A 26,762-nucleotide genomic window follows, 5' to 3' on the forward strand; every position below is an offset into this window, starting at 1 on the left:
GTAAGAACAAAAAGAAAAGTTGGAGTCTTTATATACTGAAACACTCACAAGCTTAATAGCGACAGAGCACGGCGGATTGATGAGCAGAGACACGGCGGTAATGCTCGAGAGTGGACAAGAGGTGCCGCCGTGACCGTGTTCGATTGCGGGTGAGCGGAGACCACCGAGTGGTGGAGAAGGTTAAGGAGCTCCATGCTCCGTCGCTTCCTTCATCTCTTCCTCTTCCCATCAAGACCTCACCCTCCGTTAAAAAGCCTCCTCCGTCAACGCATCCCTCCGCCGCCTCCACTCCTCTCTCGCATCTGACAAGCGTCTCGATCCCAAGCTCGAAAAAAAAGGAAACACAGAGATGAGACTCGAGGACAGAGACGATGATATGAGAATGGCCATCTACCAAGAAGGATAAGAACAAGTTATTAAAAATCAGTCCCAATCGAAGAATCCTAAAGAAAAAAAAAGGTTAAGTATTTTGCCTCCAATAACACTTTACAGCTATTGTTCTCATTTTTATGTTCCCGTTTAATGAATTTTTTTTCTAGCACTCATTTAACGGACTTTACTCTGGATTGCCCCAGTAACTCCTATGTTCATTCTATTTTATCCCACCAATTAAAAACAATATAATTTTTAATATATTTTAATCAGAAACGTGGTGAAAATCGAAATTGCCCTTAATGAAACTAAGTATTTACAGGATCCAACCTAAACTATTTGACTCGACCCACTATTAGTCGGATCCCTAACCAGATCCGCGCGTTCTTTTCTTTTTTCTCTTCCTTTGTCGTCTCTCACTCTCTTCTAAACCTTCTAAACCTGAAAATTGAAAAAAAATCCTAGAACCGACGAAAACGATGAAGCTCACCGCATCGACTGCTTCCTTCACTGTTTCTTCTCTGATTTTCCCTTAGTCCCTCGTGCCCTTCCTTGTTAGATTTCATCATTTCCCCAAATCAGTCTGTAACCCTAGATTTGACGAAATCAATTGAAAAAATTGATCGAATCAACTGCTCCTGCGGCGTATTCTATTCTCCCGCTCCTTCTGTCGGCGACGCAATCGACGGAACCCTAGACTTCATCTCCCATCTCCTGTTTTCGTTCTCGTCTCTTCTGTGTAAAAGGTATGTTCTCTCTCAAATTTTTGATTGATTTTGTTGTGGGTTTGGGTTTGAAAGTCCGTTTGAAAGTATTGTGGTTGAAAATCGGTTAGGTTCAGATTTTTTTCAGAATGAGGATTACAGAGACTGAAACTTGGACACGTTTGGTTTTGAGGTTATAGAGATTGAAAGTTTGGTTTCAGATTTGAGATAAGTCTAGTGATTATTGAAGACTAACTGTTTTGGTGATAGAGTGTCCTAGACTGTTTGATATGTGAAACCGAGTTGAGTGATTGATTAATTGTGATGTAGTGATCGAATTGATTGGTTGGAGTTTTATTATTGAATGAATGATTTAGGGTTTTGAGATCAGACAGCTATAAGAATCAATGATTTATTTTGTAGATATTTCATTGAATGGGTTTGTTAGCGTTGGTGGTTATTGAACGTTTATTGTGTATGTATATATTCAGGGGATCAAGATATTGAGAGGCTATAGATAATGGCAGGCCGAGGTCGAGGGAGAAAAAAATCTCAGCAGAAAAAGTCCACAAAAAGAAACAGTGCTCCTGTAGAAGAGCAGCATGTAGAAGAACTTTCAACAGAGAATGATAGTGATGATCTGTCAGCACACGGAATTGAGTCTGATAATCAGGGAACCGATAATCAGTCTGCATCATCTCAGGTAAATTATTTCCAAATGCTAATAAACAGACTAGTAAGGAACAAATGCTAATGTAATTTTTATTTGGTTTACAGGAGTGCCAACCACTGCCACCTGATGAGCTATGTTTCAAGAACACCGAGTTCACCCAGACGTGTAAGATACAGAGCAAGTGTTATGTGACCGAGACGGTGAAGTTTCTGAAGAAGGCTAGGTTTAAGCCTGAGCTCCAGTGGTTTGAAAACCACCCTCAGTTTTGCCATTTTTTCCACATGCCCGATGAACCAAACTTGAAGCTGCAGGGTATGTGGATGCTTCTACTGCGCACTGTTCCTTTACATGAGTCAGAGGACACATCTTGGTTTGCTGTTAATGGAGTGCCCATTCGGTATTCAATGAGAGAGCATGCTCTCATCTCGGGATTGGACTGCCATGACTACCCGGCTAAGTATAAGAAGATTGGAAGCTTTGCGTTTGTAGACAGGCATTTCAAATCACATAAGGAGATCACTATGCTATCTGTGAGAGAGAAGTTGTTGAGTATGAGTGCGTGTGGGGATCGGCTCAAAATGGCAGTGCTTTACTTCTTAGGCACGATTATCAGAGGGAAGGGAAGGTATAATGCCCCGTTCGACCCTTTCATATTAAGAATCGTCAACGATGTGGAGGTTTGTAAAACCTTTCCTTGGGGTCGGTTGACGTTTGAAGATGCTCTCCGGTCCATCACTCGCGTGATGAAGCATCTGAAAGGGAAACCTAAGAATAATGTCAACTTTCCCGGGTTCATAATTCCTTTGGAGGTAAATTTGATTTATCCTTATGATTTTTCTTTTTTTCGAGTGTATTTTTTTTTCTTATGATTTTTTTTTTCTTTTGACAATCAGATTCTGGCATTTGAGTGTATCCCAGCTCTGAAAGCACGATTTAGAGAAGGTGTAGAAGGCTGTATGAGTAAGTGTCCGAGGATGTGTAAAAAGCGGTTCCAAAGTAACAGCATGAAGGGCTATCCTCTTGAGGATTTGTACGACACACTTGGAGAAATTAAGGTATGTGTTACGTGTTGTTTTGTTTTTATTAAGTGAGTGGAATACAATGTGTTTGATATATTGTTTGGTATAAATTTTCAGGTTATTGAAAGTGTTCTTGTTCCTACTGTTGATGAGGAACCTCTCATGGCACGCTTAATGGATGGGGAGCCAGACTATGAAAATGAAGAAGGCGTGAGTAATTTGTGGAGCACGTGGTTGACTGTTAAGGAGAAGCCTATCTTTTGGCAAGAACTCTATGAGTTAGATGTGGCTGCAAGGGAGTTTCCTCAGAAGAAAGACAAAAGGAAAGTGCATGAAGAAGCATCCTCCTCTAATACAAGTTTGGAGGACGTTTTGAAAGGGTTTGAAGAGAGGTTGATGACAAGTTTGAGTGAAGTGAATGGGAAGGTGGAAAAAATGAACAAGAGGCTTGGGAAGATTGAACGTTGCCAAGTTGTTTTAAAAAAGAGGTGTAAAAGGATGAAGGCAATGGAGAAGAAGCTTGAGAAGATTGAAGATTGCCAATATTATTTAAAAAAGAAGGCCAAGAAGGTGGAGAAAGAAATGAAGGAAATGAAAGAGAAGGAGGAGATAAGGAGAACAATGACGGTTTCGACTATCAAGGCATGGATTATGTCTGGGATGGGCAGCGGAATGACAGCAATGGAGCGGACGCAACAACCAAAGAACCCGAAGATGCAGATATGGTTGAAAATACAGAGGTGGTAGAAGAGAGTGAGGAAGAGAGTGAAGAAGAGGCTCAGAAGGAATCTGATGAGGTTGAGATGAATGAAGCCAATGAGATGAAGAAGAGGTTGAAACAGAGGCTCGGGTTGAAGTTGAAACAGAGGCTCGGGTTGAAGTTGAAACAGAGGCTCGGGTTGAAGCTGAAACAGAGGCTCGGGTTGAAGCTGAAACCGAGAAAACTCCTACACCACCACGTGGTAGGACTAAGGCAGCAGCCGCGAGGAGACAAATCCTAACAACACCAGAAAAGTTGTTCGGAAAGGCTGAAAAAATGGTGGAGGAAGAGGTGAAAGAACCTGAGGAAGAGGGTGAAAAAATGGTGGAGGAAGAGGTGGAAGAACCTGAGGAAGAGGGTGAAAAAATGGTGGAAGAAGAAGTGTTAGAGCCTGAGGAAGAGACTGGAAAAATGATGGAGGAAGAGGTGGAAGAATCTGAGGAAGAGGCTGTAAAAATGGTGGAGGAAGAGGTGGTAGAGCCTGAGGAAGAGGCTGGAAGAATGGTGGAGGAAGAGGTGGTAGAGCCTGAGGAAGAGGCTGGAAAAATGGTGGAGGAAGAGGTGGTAGAGACTGAAAAATATACTGAGGAAGAAAAGCAAGAGTGGTACATGGTTGTCTACGAAGGCAGTACTTGTGAAACGAAGGAAGCTGACAAGGGAGCAGCCAAGCCTTCTGGTTCTGGGGTCAAGCATAGGCCAAAACAAATGGCATTGAGGAAGCACGCTACTAAGCAGGCTCCTAAGCCGAGGGGTAGACCGAGAAAGGATACTGAACCAAAGAAGTTCACAACGCCAGAACAGACAAAAAGGATACGTTCACGTTCACAGTGGGTTTCCACTCCTTTCACTGAAGCTAACACTGATGAGATTGAAGGGCGCAAGAAGAAGCCTAGAACAAAGGCGTAGAAGACAAGAAGCTTAACATATTTTGGGTGTTTAGTATTTATCTCGGATTTGTTGTGAACTTATGTAAGAAGTTATGTTTTGTTGCTTGTTGGTCTGTAAAACTTGAATGATATCTCTTATGTAGGATGTTCTGTGTTGTGTGATTGTCTTGCAGCAGGTTTGGCCCAATTGAGGACAAAATGATCTAAGTCTTAAGAAAGCACATTTGTACTACTAGGTTTATTATGTATTACTAAGACAAACAAAATTTGTCAACAATAAGAAAAAAAAAATATAAGAAACAAAATGGCACATGTCTAAAACGTGTAAAACGTGTAAATATAAAAAAAAAAATAGCACATGTCTAAAACGTGTAAATATAATATTAAACAAAACATGTTTGAATACTCTTAGTAGTACTCAAGGAAGTAGTAATATTTCATTCTTCATAGTAATATTTTTGTAAAAAAGAACATTTTTAAGTAATACAACCTGAAGAAATTAAATTTATTAGTAATACAAATATATTTAGACAATTTTAGATTATATATAACACATTGGCATAATTTTTTTAAATAAAATGCGTATTTTCGGAATTTCATCCCATTATGGCCTTCACATCAAGACATTAGTATAGAAGTAGAAGGATGTTTTCTATAGAAATGAGAGGTTTTCAACTAATTTCAGAATTTAAGAGTATTCTATGTCTAATTTGGCAAATAAACACAAATATGACCATATAATCTCGTAATATATGAGATATTTTTTCTAAAAATAAATAATAAGACAAAAACAAAAGTTCTTTGAAACATGCATACTACATAGTAATTCAAAGTAGTTCAAAGTAGTTCAAGGTAGTCCAAAGTAGTACCTAGTAGTCCATATTACACATAGTAGTTCACAGTAGTACCGAGTAGTCCATATTACACATAGTAGTTCACAGTAGTACCGAGTAGTGCAGTGTTACCTAGTACAAGAGTTCCATGTTACTCAGTGGGGGAAGAAGTACTTCCACATTCAAAATACTCATGCAAACGTCCGCCTCTCCTTCCCCTGCCCCTGCCTCTTCCCCTTCCGCGTCCTCTTCTTCGTCCACGAGATTCTCCGGCTGATGGAAACCTTTGCTTTTGAGTGGGTCCTTTCTTTTTTTCGTATACCGGGGGAAGAACTTTAAGTGCTCGAATCTCATCAGGTATGACCCATTCAGACATATGAGGAACTGGATAAATCGTCCTACAGTATGCCAATGCCCACAACTCCACCAAATAGTATTTTGAACAAAACTCTTGTAGATGAAGATCTCTTCCTACGCTCAAGAACTTGGCAGCAGCAGCAGCATGAACACATGGGATTTTGTCTAGATCAAAACACCTGCAGGTGCACATTTTTCTTGCCAAATCAACCGTATAAATCTTTCCGTCACTACCATTGACATTGTACTCAAGGTGGAAGCTGTTTATCTCAACAACATCTAAACACCTCGCTTCCAAACATCTTTTTGACAACTCCTTTTCCACTGTTGGCACAAGCTTCTTTGTGACTGGTATTTCAGCTGCCTTCTTCCTATGTTTGTTAAACCATTCAGTCATTTTCTTGATGATAACATCAATCATCGGTAGCATGAAGAATTTCCTCGCTTCCCGAAGAACACCATTAATGGATTCTGCTGCATTAGTTGTGTTAACATTGTATCTGTCTCCTTCAAAGTAACATCTTGCCCATTTTCTCACTTCAACACTTTTCTCCAGATACGCCGCAGCAGAAGGATACCTTCTGGAAAAGGCATCGTAGAGATCATCGAACTCAGCCACTGTATAAGCATGTGCACACTCTGTAAACTTGCTTGCGCAAGCGTCTCTGTTGTTGAAAACATGTCCTTTGACATTTTGAGACAAATGCCAGATACAATACCCATGTGCAGCCATTGGGAACACCTCACGTATTGACTTGATCAAGCTCGCATTTCTATCCGAAAGAAACACCAATTCGCCTTCATCTGCTATCACTGACCTCAACTTATTCATAAACCACATCCAGCTTTCGTCTTTCTCACCATCAACTACACCAAATGCGATAGGGTAGTGGTGACGATCCGGATCTTGAGCCGTCGCAACAAGCAGAACTCCACCATAAACATGCTTTAGATGTGTTCCATCCACAATGATAACTTTCCTCATCGCTGCGAATCCTTCTATGGAAGCTCCAAATGCGAAAAATAGATACTTAAATCTTTTTGCCGCATCCACTTCAACATAACTTACTGAGTCAGGATTCTTCAACTTAAGCATGTACATGTAGGAGTGTATCATAGAAAAACTCTCTTCCGGAGTACCTCGGACTTCATTAGCAGCCATCCTTTTTCCTCTCCATGCTGTGGCATACGACACATCAACACCAACCTTGTGGGTAACCATACTGATCAGATCAGCTGGTGTTGGTGTGTCATATCTACCGGGATATTCTTCACTCAAAACAGATGCGACAACATGTGGTGTGCCTCTTCTTCTGTTTCTAAGGGTACTTGTAGTTACTACTGAGCATGTATGAGACTTGTTGTAAGTTCTAACCGTCCAAAGATCTGAATTCTTAAGCTTTACTACACGCAAATACCACTTGCAACCTTCTTTGGCTCCTCGACATTTTGCCACAAATCTCACAGTATCGGACTTCAATGTTTCATACTCAAAACCATTCTTATGCGCACCCCTCTGAACTAGAACTTGCATGGCTACCTTAGTTCTGAATTCTTGACCCTTAACCAAATCGAGACCATCATCCCATTCTTCTTCTACTGCAGTCGTGGCTTCAACTCCTCCTCTTGCAGCTGCAACTCCGGCTCTTGCAGCTTCAACTTCCGCTCTTGCAGCTTCAACTTCCTCTCCTCCAGCTTCTTCTTCCACTCTTACTTCTGTTCCTTCATACCCATGCTCTAAATTCTCATGCATCTCAATGTCTTCATGTTGTTCGGGTGTGTAAAGCGCGACCACACCATCCATCTCATGATCCTGATCAGTTCCATCTTGCTCAGTGTCATCTTCCTCGGTCCCATCAGAAAGACCAACATAACTATCATCAGTTTCATCATCATCTTCATCAGAAAGACCAACATAGCTATCATCAGTCTCATCATCATCTCCTAAAAGTGACATACCACCATATGTATCATCCATGTCGCTGCTGATCTCCACATGTAAAACACTTCTACATTTATCATGATTTACTTGCATGAGATAACCCAAAACGTCTTCATCACACCAAATATATGATGGCTTGTTCGAATACAATACCATTGGAAAGTAACTAATCTTCACCATCCCATCTCCATTTGCCTTAATCTTTCTGCATATACTTTCAACCAATTCAGAATACGTAATCTCTTCCACAGCTGTCTTCATCACTAGAGTGTGAATTTCATCTTCTCCCGAGATCCATCTTCTCTCACCCCCATCTTTGATGTAACTTCCTCCGTAATCAAAACATATGATTGTAATAGGTGAGGCCATAGATTTCCTGAAACAAAAATTATGATGAGTTAACCGTTTAAAGAATTTAAGTTGTCCAAGATCTTTGGTACATACTCTATTTAGTAATACAAGTAATACAAGTAATACATATTGTAGCTTAGTAGTACTAGTAATTCCAGTATTTTCTATAAATTTTCATTTTTGTTGATTTAAACCTTTTAACAAACCCAGGGGGTATTATACAACCCACAATATCATCTACCAATATTTTAATGTATTATTTTGGTTTAAAACAGTGAAAAATAAGTAGAAATATACAAAATAGTCCTGAAAAAAACATCATTTTCATACCAATATACCTAAAACTTTAATCTTTCATCAGTTTAAGTATGTTTAATCAACAAATAACATGTTACAAAACCCACATTATCGTCTAACAACATTTTTATGTTTTTTCCTATCAAACTCGTGTTAAAAGAATCGTGTTAAAAGAAGAGAACCTTCTCCAAGTTTTATTTTCAAAACCTTTGAAAACTTTTAAGATTTTTACAGCTAAGTTTTTATTTTTTTCGTTACCCATAACACATAGAACATAAGTAGTATATTAGTATGAAAATTTCGTGAAAAAATCGTACCAATTTTCGTCAAAATAACCTCCAAAATACGCCAATGGAGCTTGAAAGAGAAGAAGAAATCGCAGGTGGTTGGAAAAAAGGGAGCAGGATCTGAAAAAAGGGAACAGATGGACACCTGTGCGAAGGAGAGAGGTAGATGGAGTGTGGGGTCGCCTGTTAGGTGTCCATTAATTATGGACTTTATGTGGGAGGATGAGGGGTCCGCTTTCTATTTTTAAAATTAGAAAGTAAGTTGTGGGGTCCGTGTTTTATTTTTAAAATTAGAAAGTAAGGTGTGGGGTCAGCAAGAAATAGATAATAATATAATAGCTGAGGGTAATAAAGAGAAGGGAAATATGGTAGGGTAGTTAGAAAAGAAGTGGGGTATTGAGAATACAAAATTTCCAACTGGGTCAATATAGATTACTTTCCTCATTTAACGCTACGGAAAAATTAAAATCAGATTTTGTTAGTTCTTGTAGCAGTTCGTGAATTCGTGCTACCGCGAACTGCTACCAATACTCATATTTCCAGTAGTGGTAACACTTGTGCATTACATGACGTATTAATAGATACATGAATAGTAAAAACAAAAATTACAGGGAGAGATTATAATATATATTTCATTTAAAACTTGTTTTGAAGATTGTAGGCATTCTATTTCCCACGTCTCGTGCAGGCTATTGCACTGATGTTAGGTTCAAAGCTTATTCAAGAGGCCATGGGGGTAAAGCAAGCAAGTTCTAAACAGTTTTGTGTCTATTATGTTTCTGCTTCTTTTTTTGCTGGTTTAACAAAAGTGTTGAGGTATTAGCTTTAAAAATTCGGTAGACTTTTCGAACACTATCTTAAATTAGTGGCCAAAACTGATTTCGTAGATATATATCTCTATACCCTACTTATGTGATATGTGGCTAGCCTTTAGTCTAACAACATCCAGTTCAGATTTTAATGAGCAAAGGGATATGGTTATAAAATGACCAACCAAATTATGTAATTAGTAAGTATTGCTGTGGGGGAAAGTGGAAAATGAAGAATTTCTTGAATATCTTAACCGTAATCCTTTGTGTATGGCTCAATAGTCGAAGACTAAATCTTTTTCTTGCGTGTTCTTCTGAGACTCGTCACTCAAGTTATACTTGTGTTAGACATGATGTATTAGTACATACATGAATATTAAAAGTAAAATTACAAGGAGCGATTCTACTATATTTCCTTTATGTTTCGAAGATGGATTCAGTTAGAATTGTAGGCACCGCATTTCCCACGACTTTGGCCTTAGCCGCTGATCCTATTGTCTCTTTCATTGACAGTGCGTTTGACATATCTTATATCTATTAGATTCTGATGACAGGAAGAGAAGCCAGAAGAAAGTAAAAGTGCATGGTGTTAAGTGTCAACATCAACGTCACTGATCCTAGGGTTATTGCTGGGTCTCGTACGTGCAGGCTATTGCATTGATATAGCTTCTTCTAGGGGCCATGGGGGTAAGAGGATGCAAGTCCTAAAAAATTTCTCTATTGGGTTTATTTTTGCTGGCTCAACAAGAGAGTTGCACTATTAGACTTTTCTTTTGAATAATTTGAACTTTTAGAATTTTCTAACACTTATCTTATATTAATGGTCATAACTGATTTCATGGATCTCTCAGTACCCTACATATTAATGGTATGTGATATGCGGCTAGCCTTGAGTATAACAACATCATCAACTACAGAGTTTCTTGAGCAAGGAAATTTGGTTATAAAATGACTAACCAGTTTCATTTAATTAGTAGAGTGTAAAATGAAGAATATGTTGAATATCATAACTATAATCATTTGTTTATGGCTCAGTTGGGGTCGTGCTGATGGAGCTCAAAAGAGAGAAAGTGGAGAGCTTTCTTTTCACAGAATTCAAGCAAGCTCTCTTTTTCCTTCATTACCAGCACCATGTGTTCTTCCTCCAAGAGGTGAGATTATTATAATAGCTAATAATACAGTTCAGTCTCTAATTAATGATTCATGATCTTGCTATATAATGATGACTGGTGCCGATAGAGGTTAATATTTTTTAGCCCTAATTAATTGATTTCAGTATCTAATACGAAGTCGTCGCTTCACGTGGTGAACAGACACGGCCCATGCTCGAGTCTAAGCAGCAAGAAAGCCACGATCAGTCCCGACCATGACGAGATCCTCAGACTCGACCAGGCGCGCGTAAAATCCATTCACTCAAAGCTTTCAAAGAAGCTAACAGCCAGAGATAGACTCAGTCAAAGCCAGTCAACAGTTCTACCGGCTACAGATGGAATCACACTCGGTTATGGAAACTACATCGTGACGGTCGGAATCGGGACGCCGAAACACGATCTCTCTCTGGTCTTCGACACAGGCAGCGATCTGACGTGGACTCAATGCGAGCCATGTGGTAGAAATGGAACATGTTATCCCCAAAAGGAGCCCATCTTTAACCCATCTTCCTCTTCTTCCTTCTCCAACGTCTCGTGCTCATCGCCGTTCTGCGACTCTCTCGCTTCCCAAGGTCGCGTTAAAAATTGTTTGGCTCCCAACTGCGACTACGGTGTCGGATACGGCGATAGATCGTTCACCATAGGATTTCTCGCCACCGAGAAATTTACTTTAGCGAACTCTGATGTCTTCGACAATGTTATCTTTGGCTGCGGTGTGAACAACAAAGGATTCATTGGTATCGCCGGACTTCTCGGTCTTGGCCGCGGCAAAGTCTCGTTTCCATCGCAGACGGCGATGACGTACAACAATATATTCTCCTACTGCCTCCCTTCTTCCCCAGAGTACACTGGCCATCTCACCTTCGGATCAGCTGGATTATCTAACTCCGTCAAATACACTCCCATCTCCGCAGTCCCATATAGCGCATCCTTTTATGGCCTTGATATCGTAGGTATCTCCGTCGACGACAAGCAACTGGAGATCCCCTCCACTACCGGTGCTGTAATCGACTCTGGTACCGTGATTACTCGCCTACCACCCATGGCCTACGCGGCACTGCGAACCGCGTTCAAGGAGAAGATGTCGAATTATAAGACTACGTTGGGACGATCGATTCTTGACACGTGCTACGATTTCACCGGCCAAGAGACTATGAACATACCTAAAGTCTCCTTCTCCTTCAAAGGCGGCACCGTCGTGGAACTTGACTCAATAGGGGTTTTGTACGTGTTTAATAAGTCCACGGTTTGTTTGGCGTTTGCGGGGAATAATAACGATGATGACGTGACCATTTTCGGGAACGTTCAGCAAAAGACAATGCAAGTTGTGTACGACGGTCCCGGCGGTCGGGTCGGGTTTGCTCCCAATGGTTGTATGTAGTTGATGTGAAACAATATAAAATTGGTATGTTTGTATTTTTAAGTAAGTATTATCTTTCATCAAGTGTTTGTAAGCTTGAGTGGCCGTCTGTGAAAGTGTCAAGGACCACTCAAGTATGTGTACGATCAATATTGATCGTATTAAGTATCCTAAAGTGTGAACTAAGAAAGAAACAGATTGTTTTGTCAAGCAAACTTGTCAGGTACATGCTCTCAATAAACGTATATAACATTTCGAAATTGTAATAGATCTATCTTCGAATGTAATAAATCTTAAGAGTTAATTAACATGTATTATGTTTACCACCTGCATCTGGACTTTACGTGTATATATGTATATTGTTTTTTTCTTCTCTTTGTTGGTAAAATGTATCCTATATTCACACAAAACAACTAACTTGGTTAAGCGCTTGGTTTCTTGATGCAAATGACAGAAAATGATGGACCCACCCTCATCAGTCCAAGACTAAATCCTTTTCTTGCGTGTTCTTTTGAGACTCAAGGTTTATACTTGTATAATACATGATGTATTAGTACATACATGAGTATTAAAAAGAAAATTACAGTAGGCGATTCTAATATATATTTCATTTAAGACTTGTCTTGAAGATGGATTCGATTGGACGGGAGATTGTATGCATTTCATTTCCCACGACTCTGACCGTAGCCGCTGATCCTATTGTCTCTTTCTTTGACACTGTATTGGACATATTAGATTCTGAGCTTCTTCTAGAGGTCATGGGGGTAAAGCAAGCAATTAAGTCCTAAACAGTTTTGTGTCTATTACGTTTCTTTTTTTTTTTTGCTGGTTCAACAAGAGTGTTGAGGTATTAGCTTTATAAATACGGTAGACTTCTCTAACACTATCTTAAATTAGTGGTCATAACTGATTTCATAAATATCTCTTTATACCTTACTTATATGTCAGTATGTGATATGTGGCTAGCCTTTAGTCTAACAACATCCACTTCAGAGTTTAATGAGCAAAGGGATATGGTGTTATAAAATGACCAACCAAATTATGTAATTAGGGAGAGTGGAAAATGAAGAATTTGTTGAACATCATAACCTTAGTTCTTTGTGCATGGCTCAGTTTTTGTTGTACTGATGGAGCTCAAAAAAGAAAGAGTGGAGAGGTTTCTTTCCACAGAATTCTTGCCAGCTCTCTCTTTCCTTCATCATCATCATGTGTTCTTTCTCCAAGAGGTGACATTATCTTAGCTAATACAGTTCCAGTCTCTAATGATTCATTCTACTATTTAACATGATTGGTGCCAATAAAAATAGATAGAGATTAATAATTTTAACTCTGATTCATCGATTCAGCATCTAACACCAAGTCGTCGTTGCTCCTGACGCACAGACACGGCCCATGCTCGAGTTTAAGCAGCAAGAAAGCCAAGACAAGTCCCAACCATGACGACATCCTCAGACTCGACCAGGCTCGAGTAAAATCCATCCACTCAAAGCTTTCAAAGAAGCTAACACCCCAATATAGGGTCAGTCAAAGTCAGTCAACGGAGCTAGAGGCTAGAGACGGAAGCACACTGGGTTCAGGAAACTACATCGTGACGGTCGGATTCGGAACGCCGAAACACGACCTGTCTCTGGTCTTCGACACAGGCAGCGATCTGACGTGGACTCAGTGCGAGCCATGTGGTAAAACTGGAACATGTTATCCACAAGAGGAGCCCATCTTTAACCCTTCTTCGTCTACTTCGTACTCCAACGTCTCGTGCTCATCCCCTGTTTGCGATTCTCTCACTTCCCAAGGTTTGATTTTCAGTTTTTTTTAAAAAAAAAAAAAAGAAATATCCGCATAATTTTTGTATCACAAAATAGTTTAAAAAAAAACATTTATACCATTGCAACTAATTAATCTAAGCCTAGAATTTAGATTTTAGAAGAAAAGTTTAGATTTGGAGATTTAATAATAGAATTCAGAATTTAAAGTAAAAAATTAAAATAATAATGTTCAAATATTATTTTTATTTATATATTATTCATTAAATCTAATTTAGTTTTTTTTATAAAATTTATTTAAATCATTTTCGTCTTGTGTAATATTTTGGTTTTGTGATGTTCTAAATCGTTTTTGCTCTTTATAAAATTAAATTTTTTTAAAAAATTCACCACATTGATAATAGGTCACTATAGAAACTGCTCGGCTTCCAACTGCATCTACGGTATAGGATACGGCGATAGCTCGTTCACTGTAGGATTTCTCGCCAAGGAGAAATTTACTTTAAACACCGATGTATTCGACGGTGTTAACTTTGGCTGCGGCGAGAACAACCAAGGACTTTTCTACGGCGCCGCCGGACTTCTCGGCCTCGGCCGCGGCGAATTCTCATTGCCGTCGCAGACGGCAATGACCTACAATAACATATTCTCCTACTGCCTCCCTTCTTCCGCAGACTACACTGGCCATCTCACCTTCGGATCATCAGGTGGATTATCTAATTCCGTCAAGTACACTCCCATCTCCACAGCCAGACACAGCGCTTCCTTTTATGGTCTCGACATCGTAGGTATTACCGTCGCCGGCAAGGAACTGGAGATTCCTTTAACCGTGTTCTCTGCTCCCGGTGCTATAATCGACTCAGGAACCGTGATTACTCGCCTCCCTCCCAAGGCCTACGCGGCACTACGTACCGCGTTTAAGGAGAATATGTCGAATTATACGACTACGATGGGACAATCGATACTTGACACGTGCTACAATTTTACTGGCTTGGAGACTGTGGAGATTCCTAAAGTCTCGTTCTCCTTCAAAGGCGGCACCGATGTGGAGGTTGACTCCAAAGGGATTCTGTACGTGTTTGATGCGTCGGAGGTTTGTTTGGCGTTTGTGGGGAATGGTAACGATGATGACGTGGCCATTTTCGGGAACGTTCAGCAAAAGACGATACAGGTTGTGTATGACGGTGCGGGGGGACGGGTCGGGTTTGCTCCGGATGGTTGTATGTAAGTTTGATGAGAGACAAAATAAAATTTGGTAAGTTTGTATTTATAGGAGCTTTGCGATTAATCAAGTGTGGCCTGGGCATTTCGGGTATCGGTTCGGTTCGGTTCGGGTATTTCGGGTTTCGGGTAATTTGGATAGGGGTCAGAGGATCCATTGAGTACTTGACATTTTTTCAGTTCGGATCGGTTCGGATAGTTTCGGGTTCGGTTCGGTTCGGATTGTAAAACTAGGAACCGGAAAATACCCGAAAAATATTCGGTTCTCATTTGGTTCCGGTTCGGATTCGGATAGTTTGGATAGTTCGGGTAATATTACCCAAACTATCCAAAACGAACCGAAACAACTTGAAAGTATCCGAAAACTTGTATATCTATTGCCATCTGGTAACTGAAATACTACATTAAGCTTCATAAAATCAATATATACTTGTAGCCTTTAAGCATAAAAAACGAAGTGAAGGCAACAAACTGAAATAAACCTTCAAAAACCATAGCCATAACATAAATTTAATTGTTTAAACATCGTCAAACATTGAAAAGAAACAAACCGAGATTGTCAAATGTCAACCTATGAAACTTCAAAGTTCAAACCAGAAAACAACAAACTGAAACAAGCGTTGATACCATTTCTTCATGCACCATGAGACATCAACGATCAATCTTCAAAGAAACTTGTGCTTCCAAACTCTGAACAAAAAAAAAACAATTCAGATTACTAATAACACCAAACAAAATAACGACAAAAACTAACAGTTTAGATTACTAAATACCTCTCTCAAGATCATCTTGCTGCTGAACATACTTGACCATTTGGTGACTGGTGACCACTCCTTTCTCATTCAGCTGAAACTCACACTTCAACCACTGCTCTGTGCACATGAGAACCTCAATCATATAATGAGTCAGGCAGCTTCGTTGTGGGTCGAGAATACGACCACTAGTGCTAAATGCAGACTCAGATGCGACAGAGGACACTTGCAATGCAAGAACGTCCCTTGCTATCTCTGATAATACAGGAAACTTAGGAGCATTGATCTTCCAAAACGACAAGATATCATAATCTGTTCCCTTCATAGAACCCTTGAGATTGACTACCTTTTCCTTCAGATACAGCTCCAACTCAGTACTTGTATCAAGAAATCCATCTTCATTCACCATCTCAGCATACAATGAATCCATTCTTTCATAACCTCGTACTCGAACTTCATCATCATCTACATCCATCGCTTCATTTCCTTGACTTTGTGACTGAGACGTTGTCTCAGTATCGGCTGGCTGAGATGTTGTCTCAACAGTATTTGCATTCGTCATTCGGCTGTTATACTCATCAAACAACCGGTTGAGGACATTCATAACCGAATCATAAAGTGCCTTGGACTGTACTGTTTCTTTACCATAAAGCTTCTCAAAACACAGCACTGCAAACTTCATTTTCTTCTAGGATCAAACACACTAGCTATGATCAAAAGTCTATTGATCTCTTCCAATCCTTCCCAATATTTATCAAACTTTCCCCTCATAGCAGTTGCTTTTTTCCTCATTTCCTCATCAGGACCGTTACTAAATTTTATCAAGTTCCTTTCTATCGTAACGATCTCATTATAACATTTAGGAGAGCTCACTGACTTAGATGCAGAGACGACTAGTGTTGAATCGTAAAAGATTTCTAGAAACTGCGCTAACCTGTCTATTGCATCCCAATCAGCTTTAAGTGGAGGGCCAATCCTTTTCCTTCCATCAGTTTTTTCTTGAAAGTAATCATTATAGAGCTTGTCTTCAGCTTCCATTCTGTCGAATGCTTTTCTGAACTTAAGAGCTCGAGATAGCATCATATATGTTGAGTTCCACCTTGTTAAACAATCCAAAGGTAGACTTCCTCTAGTCATCTTTCCTGACTCAACACGATGATGAAATGAGTCCAGCCTTGGTGTCGACGATCTTACATACTGAATCGCATTTCTTACCCCAACAATACTGTTGACCACCTCACGCAAACCATCCTTGACGACCAGATTGATGATGTGCGCACAGCAACGCACATGCAAGAAGTCACCATTTAAAACCAGAGCTTCATTTCCTACTGCTGCAAATCCTTCCTTAAACCTTTCTAGTGCAGAAGTATTGGCTGTTGCGTTGTCAACTGTGATTGTGAAAACCTTATCTATCCCCCACTCCGCTAAACAATCGATAAGAACCTTTGAAATTGTCTCCCCTTTGTGATCAGCAACATTCTTAAATCCTATGATCAGCTTTCGCAACTCCCAGTTTGTATCAATGAAGTGAGCAGTGATGACCATGTAGCTAGATGATGTTGTTGGAGCCTTCCATATGTCAGTCGTGAGAGAGACCCTCTGCTTATTAGCATTAAGCAATTTCCTCATTCTTGCTTTCTTTTCCACAAACATTTCAACTATCTCTCGTGTAGCTGTTCGCCTATACCCGAACCGAACCGATACCCGAACTATATATATACAAGATCCATGCGGGTAATTAGCTATATCCATTCGGTTCGGATACGCTGTTTTTCGGTTCGGTTCGGTTCGGTTCGGTTGTTTCGGTTCCGGTTTTTTTGCCCAGGCCTATGTGGAAGTTTGGTAAGCTTTGAGCGGCCCTGTTTGTACGAGGATAAGTTTGTTTCGATGCAACATTTTCTTTTCAAGAGTATTCACTCACTCATTATTATCTTAATACATATCATATTAAGTATCCCAAAGTTTGAAGTATGTGTTCATGGTGATAAGTTTTCTGGGTTTAAACTTAAAAGCCAGTTGGCAGTAACTGAATTGTTCAACCGTCCATGTCTTTTATATATTACTAGAGATTAACCCGGGCTATGCCCGGAATTTTTATTTTTTTTTCTAATTTAAGTTGTTAAATTATTTATATTTAGGTTATGATATATATTTATATAAATGTTAAGATGCATGTCATAATTAAAATTTATTTTTAAATTTTAACACCTTAAATTAACATATTTTTTACTATTTAAATATTTTTTGTAATTTTGTTGGCTACCTAGTTATCATATTTAGCAAAACTATCTATTGAGTGTTGGAATAAATGTTTTAGATATTTAATTAAACTGCAGAGTATTTTCAGATCGACCACATGCTCAACAATCGATCGATCCGTAAAAAGATGGTCGATCTCCTTGGCCAGGTAAGTACAATTTTAGCAAAAATATCTTTGATTTTCAAATATTAAGTATATAACTATTCTTTTGAATATTGTTTTTTTGAATTGTAATTTTGGATTAAATTATTGTATTATAATGTTTATGTAAATATTTTTTGTGATGTTTGAATTTGTGATGTTAGTGTACTTAACCTAGATTTAACCTAGATGATATTGATGTTTAACAATTTTTTTTTTCTGGAAATAGAAAATAATGATTTATCAAAACGTATCTAATACTTGTTAAATGATAGTATAATGTAAATTACATCCATTATTTGAAAATAACCATTTGTTGTTTTTATTTTTTTTTTAAATCAGAAATTATTTTTATTCAAAAACATTATTCATATATAATATAATAGTTTAAGTTTGGAAGATTAATCTATATATATACATTATGTATATCTTTTAAAAAATAATTTAAGATATTATATATTGAGTAATTGAATAAAAGCTGAATTTCTTATCTTGAAAATGAAATATTTATATTTTTGTCTTCATGTTATACTCACTAATCCAGCATTGATATTTATAACTCAGTATGTTTTTAAAAAAACTTAGTTTTAAGTAATAAACGAATTTAATAAATTAAATTCATCACCTATAATGTTCTGTAAACTATATTTGAAAACTCTCTAAAATTATATTTTAAGCATAATATTACTATTATTTAATTTAAGTTATTTTAAGCATAATATATGTTAAACCAACTTAAATTATATTTACAATAAGACCATCCTAAACCGGTTAATAAACCAAAAACAATATTAAACCAACATGAACCAATACCTGATTCGGCGAGGAAAGAAGTGTTTCGGGATAAACGCTTGAATGATTATTAACTGTAATGGTGTGATCATGAAAGAGTTAGTATGAATATTAACAATAAAATTATGGATTAGATTAATTTAAATTTGTAAGAATACTTTTGAGTCTATGAAAAGCAATTCAATTCCCATGAATAAGTTTGGCTTTTGAAAGTTGCGGGTTTCCCAACAATGAATCCACCTAACAAAAAGTTCGTTGTTATAAAAAATCTCCTTCAAGGTCATTAAACGTTTTTGGGACGGCAAGAGTTGATGGTGAAACCATTTTTTTGCTTGAGTGCTTTGAAGTTTTCCTTGATAGTGTAAGGTTGATGTTGATAGAATAATGAATTTTATAGGGACTTTCTTCATGTAAAACTATAAATTTTTATTTTTTTTGTTTAATGTGGTATTTTCATTTTTATATAATTTACTACCATTTTAAGATGGATGTACATTTTAAGATAGATGTTTAAATCTTAATGTACTTTTTCTATTTTTTAAAATGTTTATTTCCATTTCTTATATTTTTTATTTACGTAATATCTATATTTTATATTTTAAAATAGATATTTCAATCTTAATGTACTTTTTCCATTTTTTTAAATTGTGTATTTACTTATATTATATATTTTACATTTTAAGATAGATGTTTAATGCTTAAAGAACCTTTTCCATTTTTAAAACAAAATTGTGTATTTACTTATTATTATATATATAATTGATATATTATATATTTACATTATTTACTTATTATTTATTTTCCTGTATATGTATTTCCATTTCTTGTACTTTTTATTTACTTAATATCTCTATTTTATATTTTAAGATAGATGTTTAAATCTTAATGTACATTTTCCATTTTCTTTAAATTGTATATTTCCATTTGTTATACTTTCTATTTACGTAATATCTATATTTTAAATTTTAAGATATATTTTTAAATCTTAATGTAATTTTCCATTTTTAAATTGCGTATTTACTTATATTATATATTTACTTATTATTTATTTTTCTTTATATTGTGTATTTCTATTTCTTATACTTTCTATTTACTAATAATTTTATATTTTAAGATAGATTTACATTTTTTAAGATAGATGTTTAAATACTAATGTACTTTTTCCATTTTTTAAATTGTGTATTTCCTTTTCTTATACTTTCTATTTGCGTAATATCTATATTTTACATTTTAAGATAGATGTTTAAATATTAATATACTTTTTCCACTGTTTTTAAGTTGTGTATTTCTTTTTTTTATACTTTCTATTTACTTAATATCTATATTTACATTTTAAGATAGATGTTTAATATTTAATGTACTCTTTCCATATTTTAAAAATTGTGCATTTACTTATTATTGTATATATAATTCATATATTTATAATATTTAATTATTACTTTTTTCTATATATTGAGTATTTCTCTTTCTTATACTTTATATTTAGTTAATATCTATATTTTATATTTTAAGATAGATGTTTAAATCTTATTGTTTTTTTTCATTTTTAATGTAAAACGGCAATGTTTAATAGAAGAACTTGGACAAATAGTCAAATAGTTATATTTATGTTTTTTTTTTTTTTTTTATAAAATGATAATGTTACATTATGGAGATAAGCCGTTTTTTAGTGAAAAATGGTAATCTTACATATGTTTAATGTAGTTTTTCCATTTTTTTATGTTGTATGTTTACATATTATTGTTATTTTTAAATGTAAAATGGTAATCTTACGTATGTTTAATGTAGTATTTCCATTTTTTATGTTGTATGTTTACATATTATTTATTATTTTCGAAACTATATATAGGGGTTTTTGCCAAAACTAACCCACAACTTGATTTTAACCCCAAACCTATACCCAAACTTGATTCAAATGCAAAACTAACCTAAAAGCCTAGTGAAATTACAGCTCAGCCCCTTGTGACCAAACAAAAAAACAGAAGCCATTTTTACGAATATAGCCCTAGTAAATCGTCTGAGTCGTCTGAGATGTTGGAAGTCGTCTGGACGACTGAAGTGTAAGTCGTCTGGTACCGGTTTATTTTAAAAATAATTTATAAATCTTGTAAAAAAATATTTTGATGCGTGAAAAATAAAAATCAAGTAATTATAAACAGTTTTAAGTGATATAAATTAAGATATGATAAAATTGATTTGTTTTGAAGATAGATGAGTGGAAGTAGTGAATCATGAAATACTTTGGTTTAGGAGTTTGGCAAACATATGTTGTAGTATTGTATGTATTGTTAGGGTTAGATTTTGGAAAACTAAAGTGTTTTTTTCAAAAATTAGTTTTCACCTATATGTGTTTATTTATGTGTATAGTAAACACTTTTCAAGTTTGATTTGATTTTATGAAGTCTTTAATTAGATAATTAAGTTTAGGGGTTATGTTTAGGGTGTGGACGACTTATATTTCAGTCGTCTGTTGAATAATTTACTCGGACGACGTATATTTCAGTCGTCCACATCGTACCAAACCTTTAATTTTACCAATATACGTTTTAACCTAACCGGATCATTTTACTCGGACGACTTACATTTCAGTCGTCTGGTGAAGAAATTAAAACAGACGACTTACATGTAAGTCGTCTGGAAAGTCTTCTATTTTAGTTTCCCGCTAAAAATATTTAATTTCCCGCTAAAAATATTAAACTCTTCTGGATGACTTACATGTAAGTCGTCTGTTTTAATTTCTTCACCAGACGACTGAAATGTAAGTCGTCCAGGAAGTCGTCTGAGTCAAAAATATTTAACCTAATTAGATTTTTTGTGTCCCTATATAAAGAAAAATTTACATATTCTCTCTCCTCCTCTCAAATGGCTGCAACAAAAATGTAATGTTCATCATTCTAAAACTCTCAAACCTCTCTCGAATCTCTTTGACTTGAAAACACCAAACTTTATATTAATTTTTCAGTTTTGTCTCATGTATTTCTTACTAATCTATCTCTTTTGCAGGTTTTTAATCAAATGGTACTCATCTTCCACTAATTTAAAGGTAAATCTATTAATTTTAGATATGTATTTTTGTGTGTTCTATAAATGTAGATTTATCTAATCTTCCACTCATTTTCTCTATTTTTAAGTCATTTGAACGTTTTTGGATATGCAGGTTTTTCAGATCTGGATTTGATATGCATGTTTTTCAGATCTGGAAGACTTCTTGGACGACTTACTTGTTAGTCGTCTCGTCCAAGAAGTCGTCTGGAAGTCGTCTGGACTTCTTGGAAGTCTTCTGACAAAGTCGTCTGGACTTCCAGGAAGTCGTCTGGACTTCCAGGAAGTCGTCTGAACTTCCAGGAAGTCGTCTGGACTTCATGGAAGTCTTCTGGCGAAGTCTCCCTTTCATAATAGATCTGAACGTTTTGGTAAGTTCTTATGTCTGATTTTTCTTCATTTGGTAACTTCTTGTTGTGTAAAGTTCTTACTTTTTTCCCAAACTAAAACTCTCCAAACCCACTCTAATCTCTTTGACTTGAAAACACCAAACTTTATATGAATTTTCCAGTTTTGTCTCATGTCTTTCTTATTAATCTATCTTTTTTGCAGGTTTTTAATTAGATGGTACTCATCTTCCACTAATTTAAAGGTAGATCTATTATTTTTAGATATGTATTTTTGTGTGTTCTGTAAAGGTAGATTTATCTAATTTTCACTCATTTTTTCTGTTTTTAAGCCATTTGAACGTTTTTGGATATGCAGGTTTTTCAGATCTGGATTTAATATGCAGGTTTTTCAGATCTGGAAGAATTCTGGGACGACTTAACTGTTAGTCGTCTAGAAGTCGTCTGGAAGTCATCTGGACTTCTCGGAAGTCTTCTGACAAAGTCGTCTGGACTTCCTGTAAAGTCGTCTGAACTTCCTGGAAGTCGTCTGAACTTCCTGGAAGTCGTCTGAACTTCCTGGAAGTCGTCTGAACTTCCTGGAAGTCGTCTGGACTTCTTAGAAGTCGTCTGGACTTCTTAAAAGTCGTGTGGTCTTGTCTACTCAAGTGGAATCCAAGCTTGTCTTTGTAGAGGAATGATCTATAATAGTTTTGTTTGTGGTCTGTTTTGTGAATTGCATGTCTACTCTTTTAGTTGTGAATTTTTTGTAAAATCAGTAATAATCTTACATATGTTTAATGTAATTTTTCCATTTTTTTATGTTGTATGTTTACATATTATTGTTATTTTTATGTAAAATGGTAATCTTACATATGTTTAATGTAGTATTTACATTTTTTATGTTGTATGTTTACATATTATTTATTATTTTCGAAATTATATATAATGTTTTTTTTATAAAATAGTAATGTTACATTATGGAGATAAGCTGTCTTTTTTTTAGTGAAAAATTGTAATCTTACATATGTTTAATGTAGTTTTTCCATTTTTTATGTTGTATGTTTACATATTATTTTTTAAAAATAAAAATTTAAAATGGTAATCTTACATATGTTTAATGTACTATTTCCATTTTTTATGTTGTATGTTTACATATATTTATTATTTTCGAAATTATATATAATGTTTTTTGTTTTTTTCTATAAAACGGTAATGTTACATTATGGAGATAAGCCGTTTTTTTTTTAAGTGAAAAAATGGTAATTTTACATATGTTTAATGTAGTTTTTCCATTTTTTATACTGTATGTTTACATATTATTTATAATTTTTGAAAATTAGTAATATTAAAATGAAAAACTATATTTTATGCCACGTGTCATCTTTCGAAAGAAGTTTTTTTTGCTGATGTGGACGCTCTACGGAGCCTCAAAAGGTCCTTTTTATTAGTATAGATTCAAATTCTTTACATATTTTCAATATGAGATTTTCTCTCCAACATTTTCTCTCGAGATAATGGTGTGTATAACCATTAATCTCGTATAATCCATCGTACCCTTCCGAAACAATATTTTATTTTCTAACAATCTCGAAAAAAATTGAATCTACTTTGAGCCATCAATTCGTGAGATGATTGGGTCACTGTCCGGACCAGACTAATAGGTCAGGTTGTTGGGTTAGCTCAGATAGCAAGTCATATCAAAAACTAACGTCTCAGATGAAAAAATAATATTTACAAAATTGACAAAAGATTAGGCATAAGGCCCAAGTAGCCATGCGGTTTTTGTCCGAAACAAACCAAAATTTTCGGTTTTCGGTTCGGTTTGGTTCGGTAAGATTTTAGAAAATAATTCGGTTTTTGGTTCGGTTCTGTCCTGTTAGGTTTTTTTATTTAAAAAAAATCAAAAATAACTGAAAATAACAGAAAAAACGAATTTAACCGAAATACTTAAGTTTAACCGAAAATATCCGAGTTTTTTTAGAAAACTATACCGAAATTAACCGAAAATAAAAAAAATCGACAACCAAACCAAACCAAAATTTAATCCGGTTAATTTCGGTATTAGTTTTCAAAATTTTGGTTAATCGAAAACGGACGGTTTGGTTCAGTTTCGAAAAAGCGAAATCACATGGCTAGGCCCAAGGGTACTAAGAGTAGACTTATTCTGACTCTACTATAGCTGAGAAACTATGGGCCCAATGGCCCAACTTTTAAAACATTGCAAACTTTTTTTTTGTGCACAAAGAGAAATACAAACAAGGCCGATGATGGTCAATGTCATTGCAATGTCAACAAACCACATGTATGCGGTATAATATAACTATCAAGGGACCCACATGATTCTATTTCTAGCTATCACTTCGCTTCGATGAGAGCACGTGTGATTCTGTACATGCGCCATTGGTTTATCGTTTTTTGACTTCCCTGTTTGGTTCTTTGATTCTTTCTTTCAACCTTTCTATAATTAGCGCATAAAATGAAACACAAAACCATGGTTCGCGGCCGGAATATGCTCCCTACTCTCGAAACAGCGATCACATGTTTCCTCTTTCTCTCTCTGGTTTAGCTTTCTATGTTCTCAACACGAGCAGATTTGTGTGTTGATTTCTAACAGAGTAAGCTTTTTGGAATTTCTTGAAGAGAGAAACAATGGGATATCTTGACGAGGCCATGTCGTGTTCCAACCCTTTTCAGGCTGCTGAAACTCCATCGAGCGGAGGAGGTCTCAGGTCAATTCGTCTCAACTCTCCGTTTAATTATATGAACCAAAAACTTGATTGAATATTTGATTAATTTGCTGTTATTTTGGTTTCACTTTGTACGTGATTGATTCTGATTTGCTCATTTGAATCTTCAAATGATCGTGTGTTTTGTGCGTTAACGCATGATTCAAATTTCAGCCGGAATGGAAAATTCAGTTATGGATATGCAAGCTCTGCTGGCAAGCGATCATCTATGGAAGACTTTTTCGAGACCAGGATCGACGGTGTTGATGGAGAAATCGTTGGTCTTTTTGGAGTTTTTGATGGTAACTTTTAATAACATTACTCTCAAGAAAACCTAGAATCATCAGTAATTTAGCCTAGCTTACGATGAGTATTATATGTTAATTAAGTATCTCATAGCTTAGTTTTGACATTATGGAACAGAGAATTAATAATGGTATTATTATATACTGTTTTGTCAGGCCATGGTGGAGCCAGAGCAGCTGAGTATGTGAAGCGTCATCTTTTCAGTAATCTCATCACTCATCCAAAGTTTATCTCTGACACCAAATCAGCTATAAGTACTCTCACAAGAACCTCAACAAAATTGTTTTAAACACAAAATGTCTCTATTCCATGCTGCTCTCTAATTTGCATCAACCTTTTTATCCAGCTGATGCCTATAACCATACAGACTCTGAGCTTCTCAAGTCGGAAGATAGCCACAATAGAGACGCTGGTTCGACTGCTTCCACAGCTATTCTTCTTGGTGATCGTTTACTTGTTGCAAATGTTGGTGATTCACGAGCTGTTATCAGCAGAGCCGGAACTGGTAACTTGCTATATAGTAGATCATATCAAATATTATGGTGTCTCCTGTCACATGTCTTTCTCATAAATTATCTTAATATGAGTGATGCTGTGTTGTGTGCAGCCATTGCTGTGTCAAGGGACCACAAACCTGACCAAAGTGATGAGCGTGAAAGGATTGAGAATGCTGGTGGATTTGTGATGTGGGCAGGCAAGAGTAAATTTTAACAAGAAACTATAGGACTAAAAAACTCTGCTTCATGCTTTTTTCTCAGCACACAGTCCTAATTGATGTCTCTATGTGTGTGTTGCATTCACTAATTGAAATAGGAACTTGGAGGGTTGGAGGAGTTCTTGCAGTCTCTCGTGCATTTGGTGATCGTCTTCTAAAGCAATATGTTGTTGCTGATCCAGAGATCCGGGTACTTTCATCACTTTAATAAGAATCACGTTGCATATAATCTTCTTGGCGCCTTTTTTTTGGTTATTCGGATTGTTGTTGGAAATATAGGAGGAAAAGATTGATGACTCTCTTGAGTTTCTGATCCTAGCAAGTGACGGTCTATGGGATGTTTTCTCTAATGAGGTCCGTGAAGTTATAATTGCTTATTTAACGTCTTTGTTTTTAGTTGTTATAATCTTTGATCAATATTTTGCAGGAAGCAGTTGCAATGGTTAAGGAAGTTGAAGATCCAGAGGACTCCGCCAAGAAACTTGTGGCAGAAGCAATCAAGAGAGGAAGTAAAGACAACATCACATGTGTCATCGTTCGTTTCCTGGATACAGTTTCTTCAAGCCACGTTAGCTCCTCGTCATCCAATGAAACTAAGCAAGTCCAGATCGACGCAGAGAACTAGTAGGACAGTGAATGAGCCATAGAGTGTGTAGCGAATCGAAAACTAGTCCCTGCAAGCAGCCTAACCGATGAGGTGGCAGTTAATGGTTTAGGGAATAAACCAGAGAAGTCAGTGAACCGATAACCACCGATCCCTGCAAGTAGCTCAACCATGCAGTGACCATTAAAGGTTTAGTATGAAATATTTGAAGTTTATGATTATGTGTCAGTGTATGTGTGTGTTTATATAGATACAATATCTATACATTTGCTAAATAAAATTTAACTATTATATTCAAAAAGAAAA

General features: G+C 36.4%; 6 protein-coding genes across 7 annotated transcripts; 5 read left to right on the forward strand and 1 right to left on the reverse strand.

Annotated features, from left to right (window-relative positions):
• The first annotated feature begins 1,119 nt into the window (after positions 1-1,119).
• Positions 1,120-4,560, forward strand: LOC106413071 (uncharacterized protein At3g43530-like). Its single transcript, XM_022709578.2, has 4 exons — positions 1,120-1,779; positions 1,854-2,558; positions 2,643-2,804; positions 2,886-4,560. The coding sequence occupies exons 1-4, from the start codon at positions 1,597-1,599 to the stop codon at positions 3,513-3,515; spliced, it is 1,680 nt and encodes a 559-aa protein (XP_022565299.2). The 5' UTR covers positions 1,120-1,596; the 3' UTR covers positions 3,516-4,560.
• LOC106412576 (cilia- and flagella-associated protein 251-like) lies at positions 3,805-4,434 on the forward strand. Its single transcript, XM_022709579.2, has one exon. It carries the CDS (start codon positions 3,805-3,807, stop codon positions 4,432-4,434), a length of 630 nt encoding a protein of 209 aa, XP_022565300.2.
• Positions 4,561-5,145: 585 nt separating the features above from the next.
• On the reverse strand, positions 5,146-9,275 carry LOC106412561 (protein FAR1-RELATED SEQUENCE 5-like). Its single transcript, XM_013853468.3, has 2 exons — positions 8,513-9,275; positions 5,146-7,923 (listed from the first exon to the last, which is right to left on the reverse strand). The coding sequence occupies exon 2, from the start codon at positions 7,914-7,916 to the stop codon at positions 5,400-5,402; it is 2,517 nt and encodes an 838-aa protein (XP_013708922.1). The 5' UTR covers positions 7,917-7,923; positions 8,513-9,275; the 3' UTR covers positions 5,146-5,399.
• A 203-nt stretch (positions 9,276-9,478) lies between these two features.
• On the forward strand, positions 9,479-12,012 carry LOC106412568 (aspartyl protease family protein At5g10770-like). The gene is made up of 2 exons (XM_013853475.3): positions 9,479-10,442; positions 10,568-12,012. The coding sequence occupies exons 1-2, from the start codon at positions 10,277-10,279 to the stop codon at positions 11,821-11,823; spliced, it is 1,422 nt and encodes a 473-aa protein (XP_013708929.1). The 5' UTR covers positions 9,479-10,276; the 3' UTR covers positions 11,824-12,012.
• Positions 12,013-12,759: 747 nt separating this feature from the next.
• LOC106387540 (aspartyl protease family protein At5g10770-like) lies at positions 12,760-14,880 on the forward strand. 2 transcript variants are annotated; one of them, XM_022703590.2, is made up of 3 exons: positions 12,760-13,028; positions 13,186-13,595; positions 13,970-14,880. In XM_022703590.2, exons 1-3 carry the CDS (start codon positions 13,009-13,011, stop codon positions 14,791-14,793), a joined length of 1,254 nt encoding a protein of 417 aa, XP_022559311.1. In that variant the 5' UTR covers positions 12,760-13,008; the 3' UTR covers positions 14,794-14,880. The 2 variants fall into 2 exon arrangements, with proteins under 2 accessions (XP_022559311.1, XP_013682865.1); XM_013827411.3 differs by having other exon boundaries at positions 12,766-13,028; positions 13,149-13,595.
• A 9,564-nt stretch (positions 14,881-24,444) lies between these two features.
• On the forward strand, positions 24,445-26,762 carry LOC106385269 (probable protein phosphatase 2C 69). Its single transcript, XM_048769303.1, has 8 exons — positions 24,445-24,834; positions 25,006-25,133; positions 25,293-25,391; positions 25,484-25,642; positions 25,745-25,831; positions 25,951-26,042; positions 26,132-26,206; positions 26,280-26,762. The coding sequence occupies exons 1-8, from the start codon at positions 24,755-24,757 to the stop codon at positions 26,475-26,477; spliced, it is 918 nt and encodes a 305-aa protein (XP_048625260.1). The 5' UTR covers positions 24,445-24,754; the 3' UTR covers positions 26,478-26,762.

Source organism: Brassica napus, chromosome C9 (genome assembly GCF_020379485.1).
Source record: "Brassica napus cultivar Da-Ae chromosome C9, Da-Ae, whole genome shotgun sequence".
Lineage (NCBI taxonomy): Eukaryota > Viridiplantae > Streptophyta > Magnoliopsida > Brassicales > Brassicaceae > Brassica > Brassica napus.

Excerpts from the sequence above, each read along its gene's own strand:
- LOC106413071 (XM_022709578.2), top strand. The coding sequence starts at position 1,597 with ATGGCAGGCCGAGGTCGAGGGAGAAAAAAATCTCAGCAGAAAAAGTCC. Across the intron at positions 2,559-2,642 it reads GGTTCATAATTCCTTTGGAG|ATTCTGGCATTTGAGTGTAT; the intron begins GTAAATTTGATT and ends TTTGACAATCAG. Across the intron at positions 2,805-2,885 it reads ACACACTTGGAGAAATTAAG|GTTATTGAAAGTGTTCTTGT; the intron begins GTATGTGTTACG and ends ATAAATTTTCAG.
- LOC106412576 (XM_022709579.2), top strand. The coding sequence starts at position 3,805 with ATGGTGGAGGAAGAGGTGAAAGAACCTGAGGAAGAGGGTGAAAAAATG.
- LOC106412561 (XM_013853468.3), bottom strand. The coding sequence starts at position 7,916 with ATGGCCTCACCTATTACAATCATATGTTTTGATTACGGAGGAAGTTAC.
- LOC106412568 (XM_013853475.3), top strand. The coding sequence starts at position 10,277 with ATGAAGAATATGTTGAATATCATAACTATAATCATTTGTTTATGGCTC. Across the intron at positions 10,443-10,567 it reads ATGTGTTCTTCCTCCAAGAG|TATCTAATACGAAGTCGTCG; the intron begins GTGAGATTATTA and ends AATTGATTTCAG.
- LOC106387540 (XM_013827411.3), top strand. The coding sequence starts at position 12,866 with ATGAAGAATTTGTTGAACATCATAACCTTAGTTCTTTGTGCATGGCTC. Across the intron at positions 13,029-13,148 it reads ATGTGTTCTTTCTCCAAGAG|CATCTAACACCAAGTCGTCG; the intron begins GTGACATTATCT and ends TCATCGATTCAG. Across the intron at positions 13,596-13,969 it reads CGATTCTCTCACTTCCCAAG|GTCACTATAGAAACTGCTCG; the intron begins GTTTGATTTTCA and ends CATTGATAATAG.
- LOC106385269 (XM_048769303.1), top strand. The coding sequence starts at position 24,755 with ATGGGATATCTTGACGAGGCCATGTCGTGTTCCAACCCTTTTCAGGCT. Across the intron at positions 25,832-25,950 it reads TGGATTTGTGATGTGGGCAG|GAACTTGGAGGGTTGGAGGA; the intron begins GCAAGAGTAAAT and ends TAATTGAAATAG. Across the intron at positions 26,043-26,131 it reads TTGCTGATCCAGAGATCCGG|GAGGAAAAGATTGATGACTC; the intron begins GTACTTTCATCA and ends TTGGAAATATAG.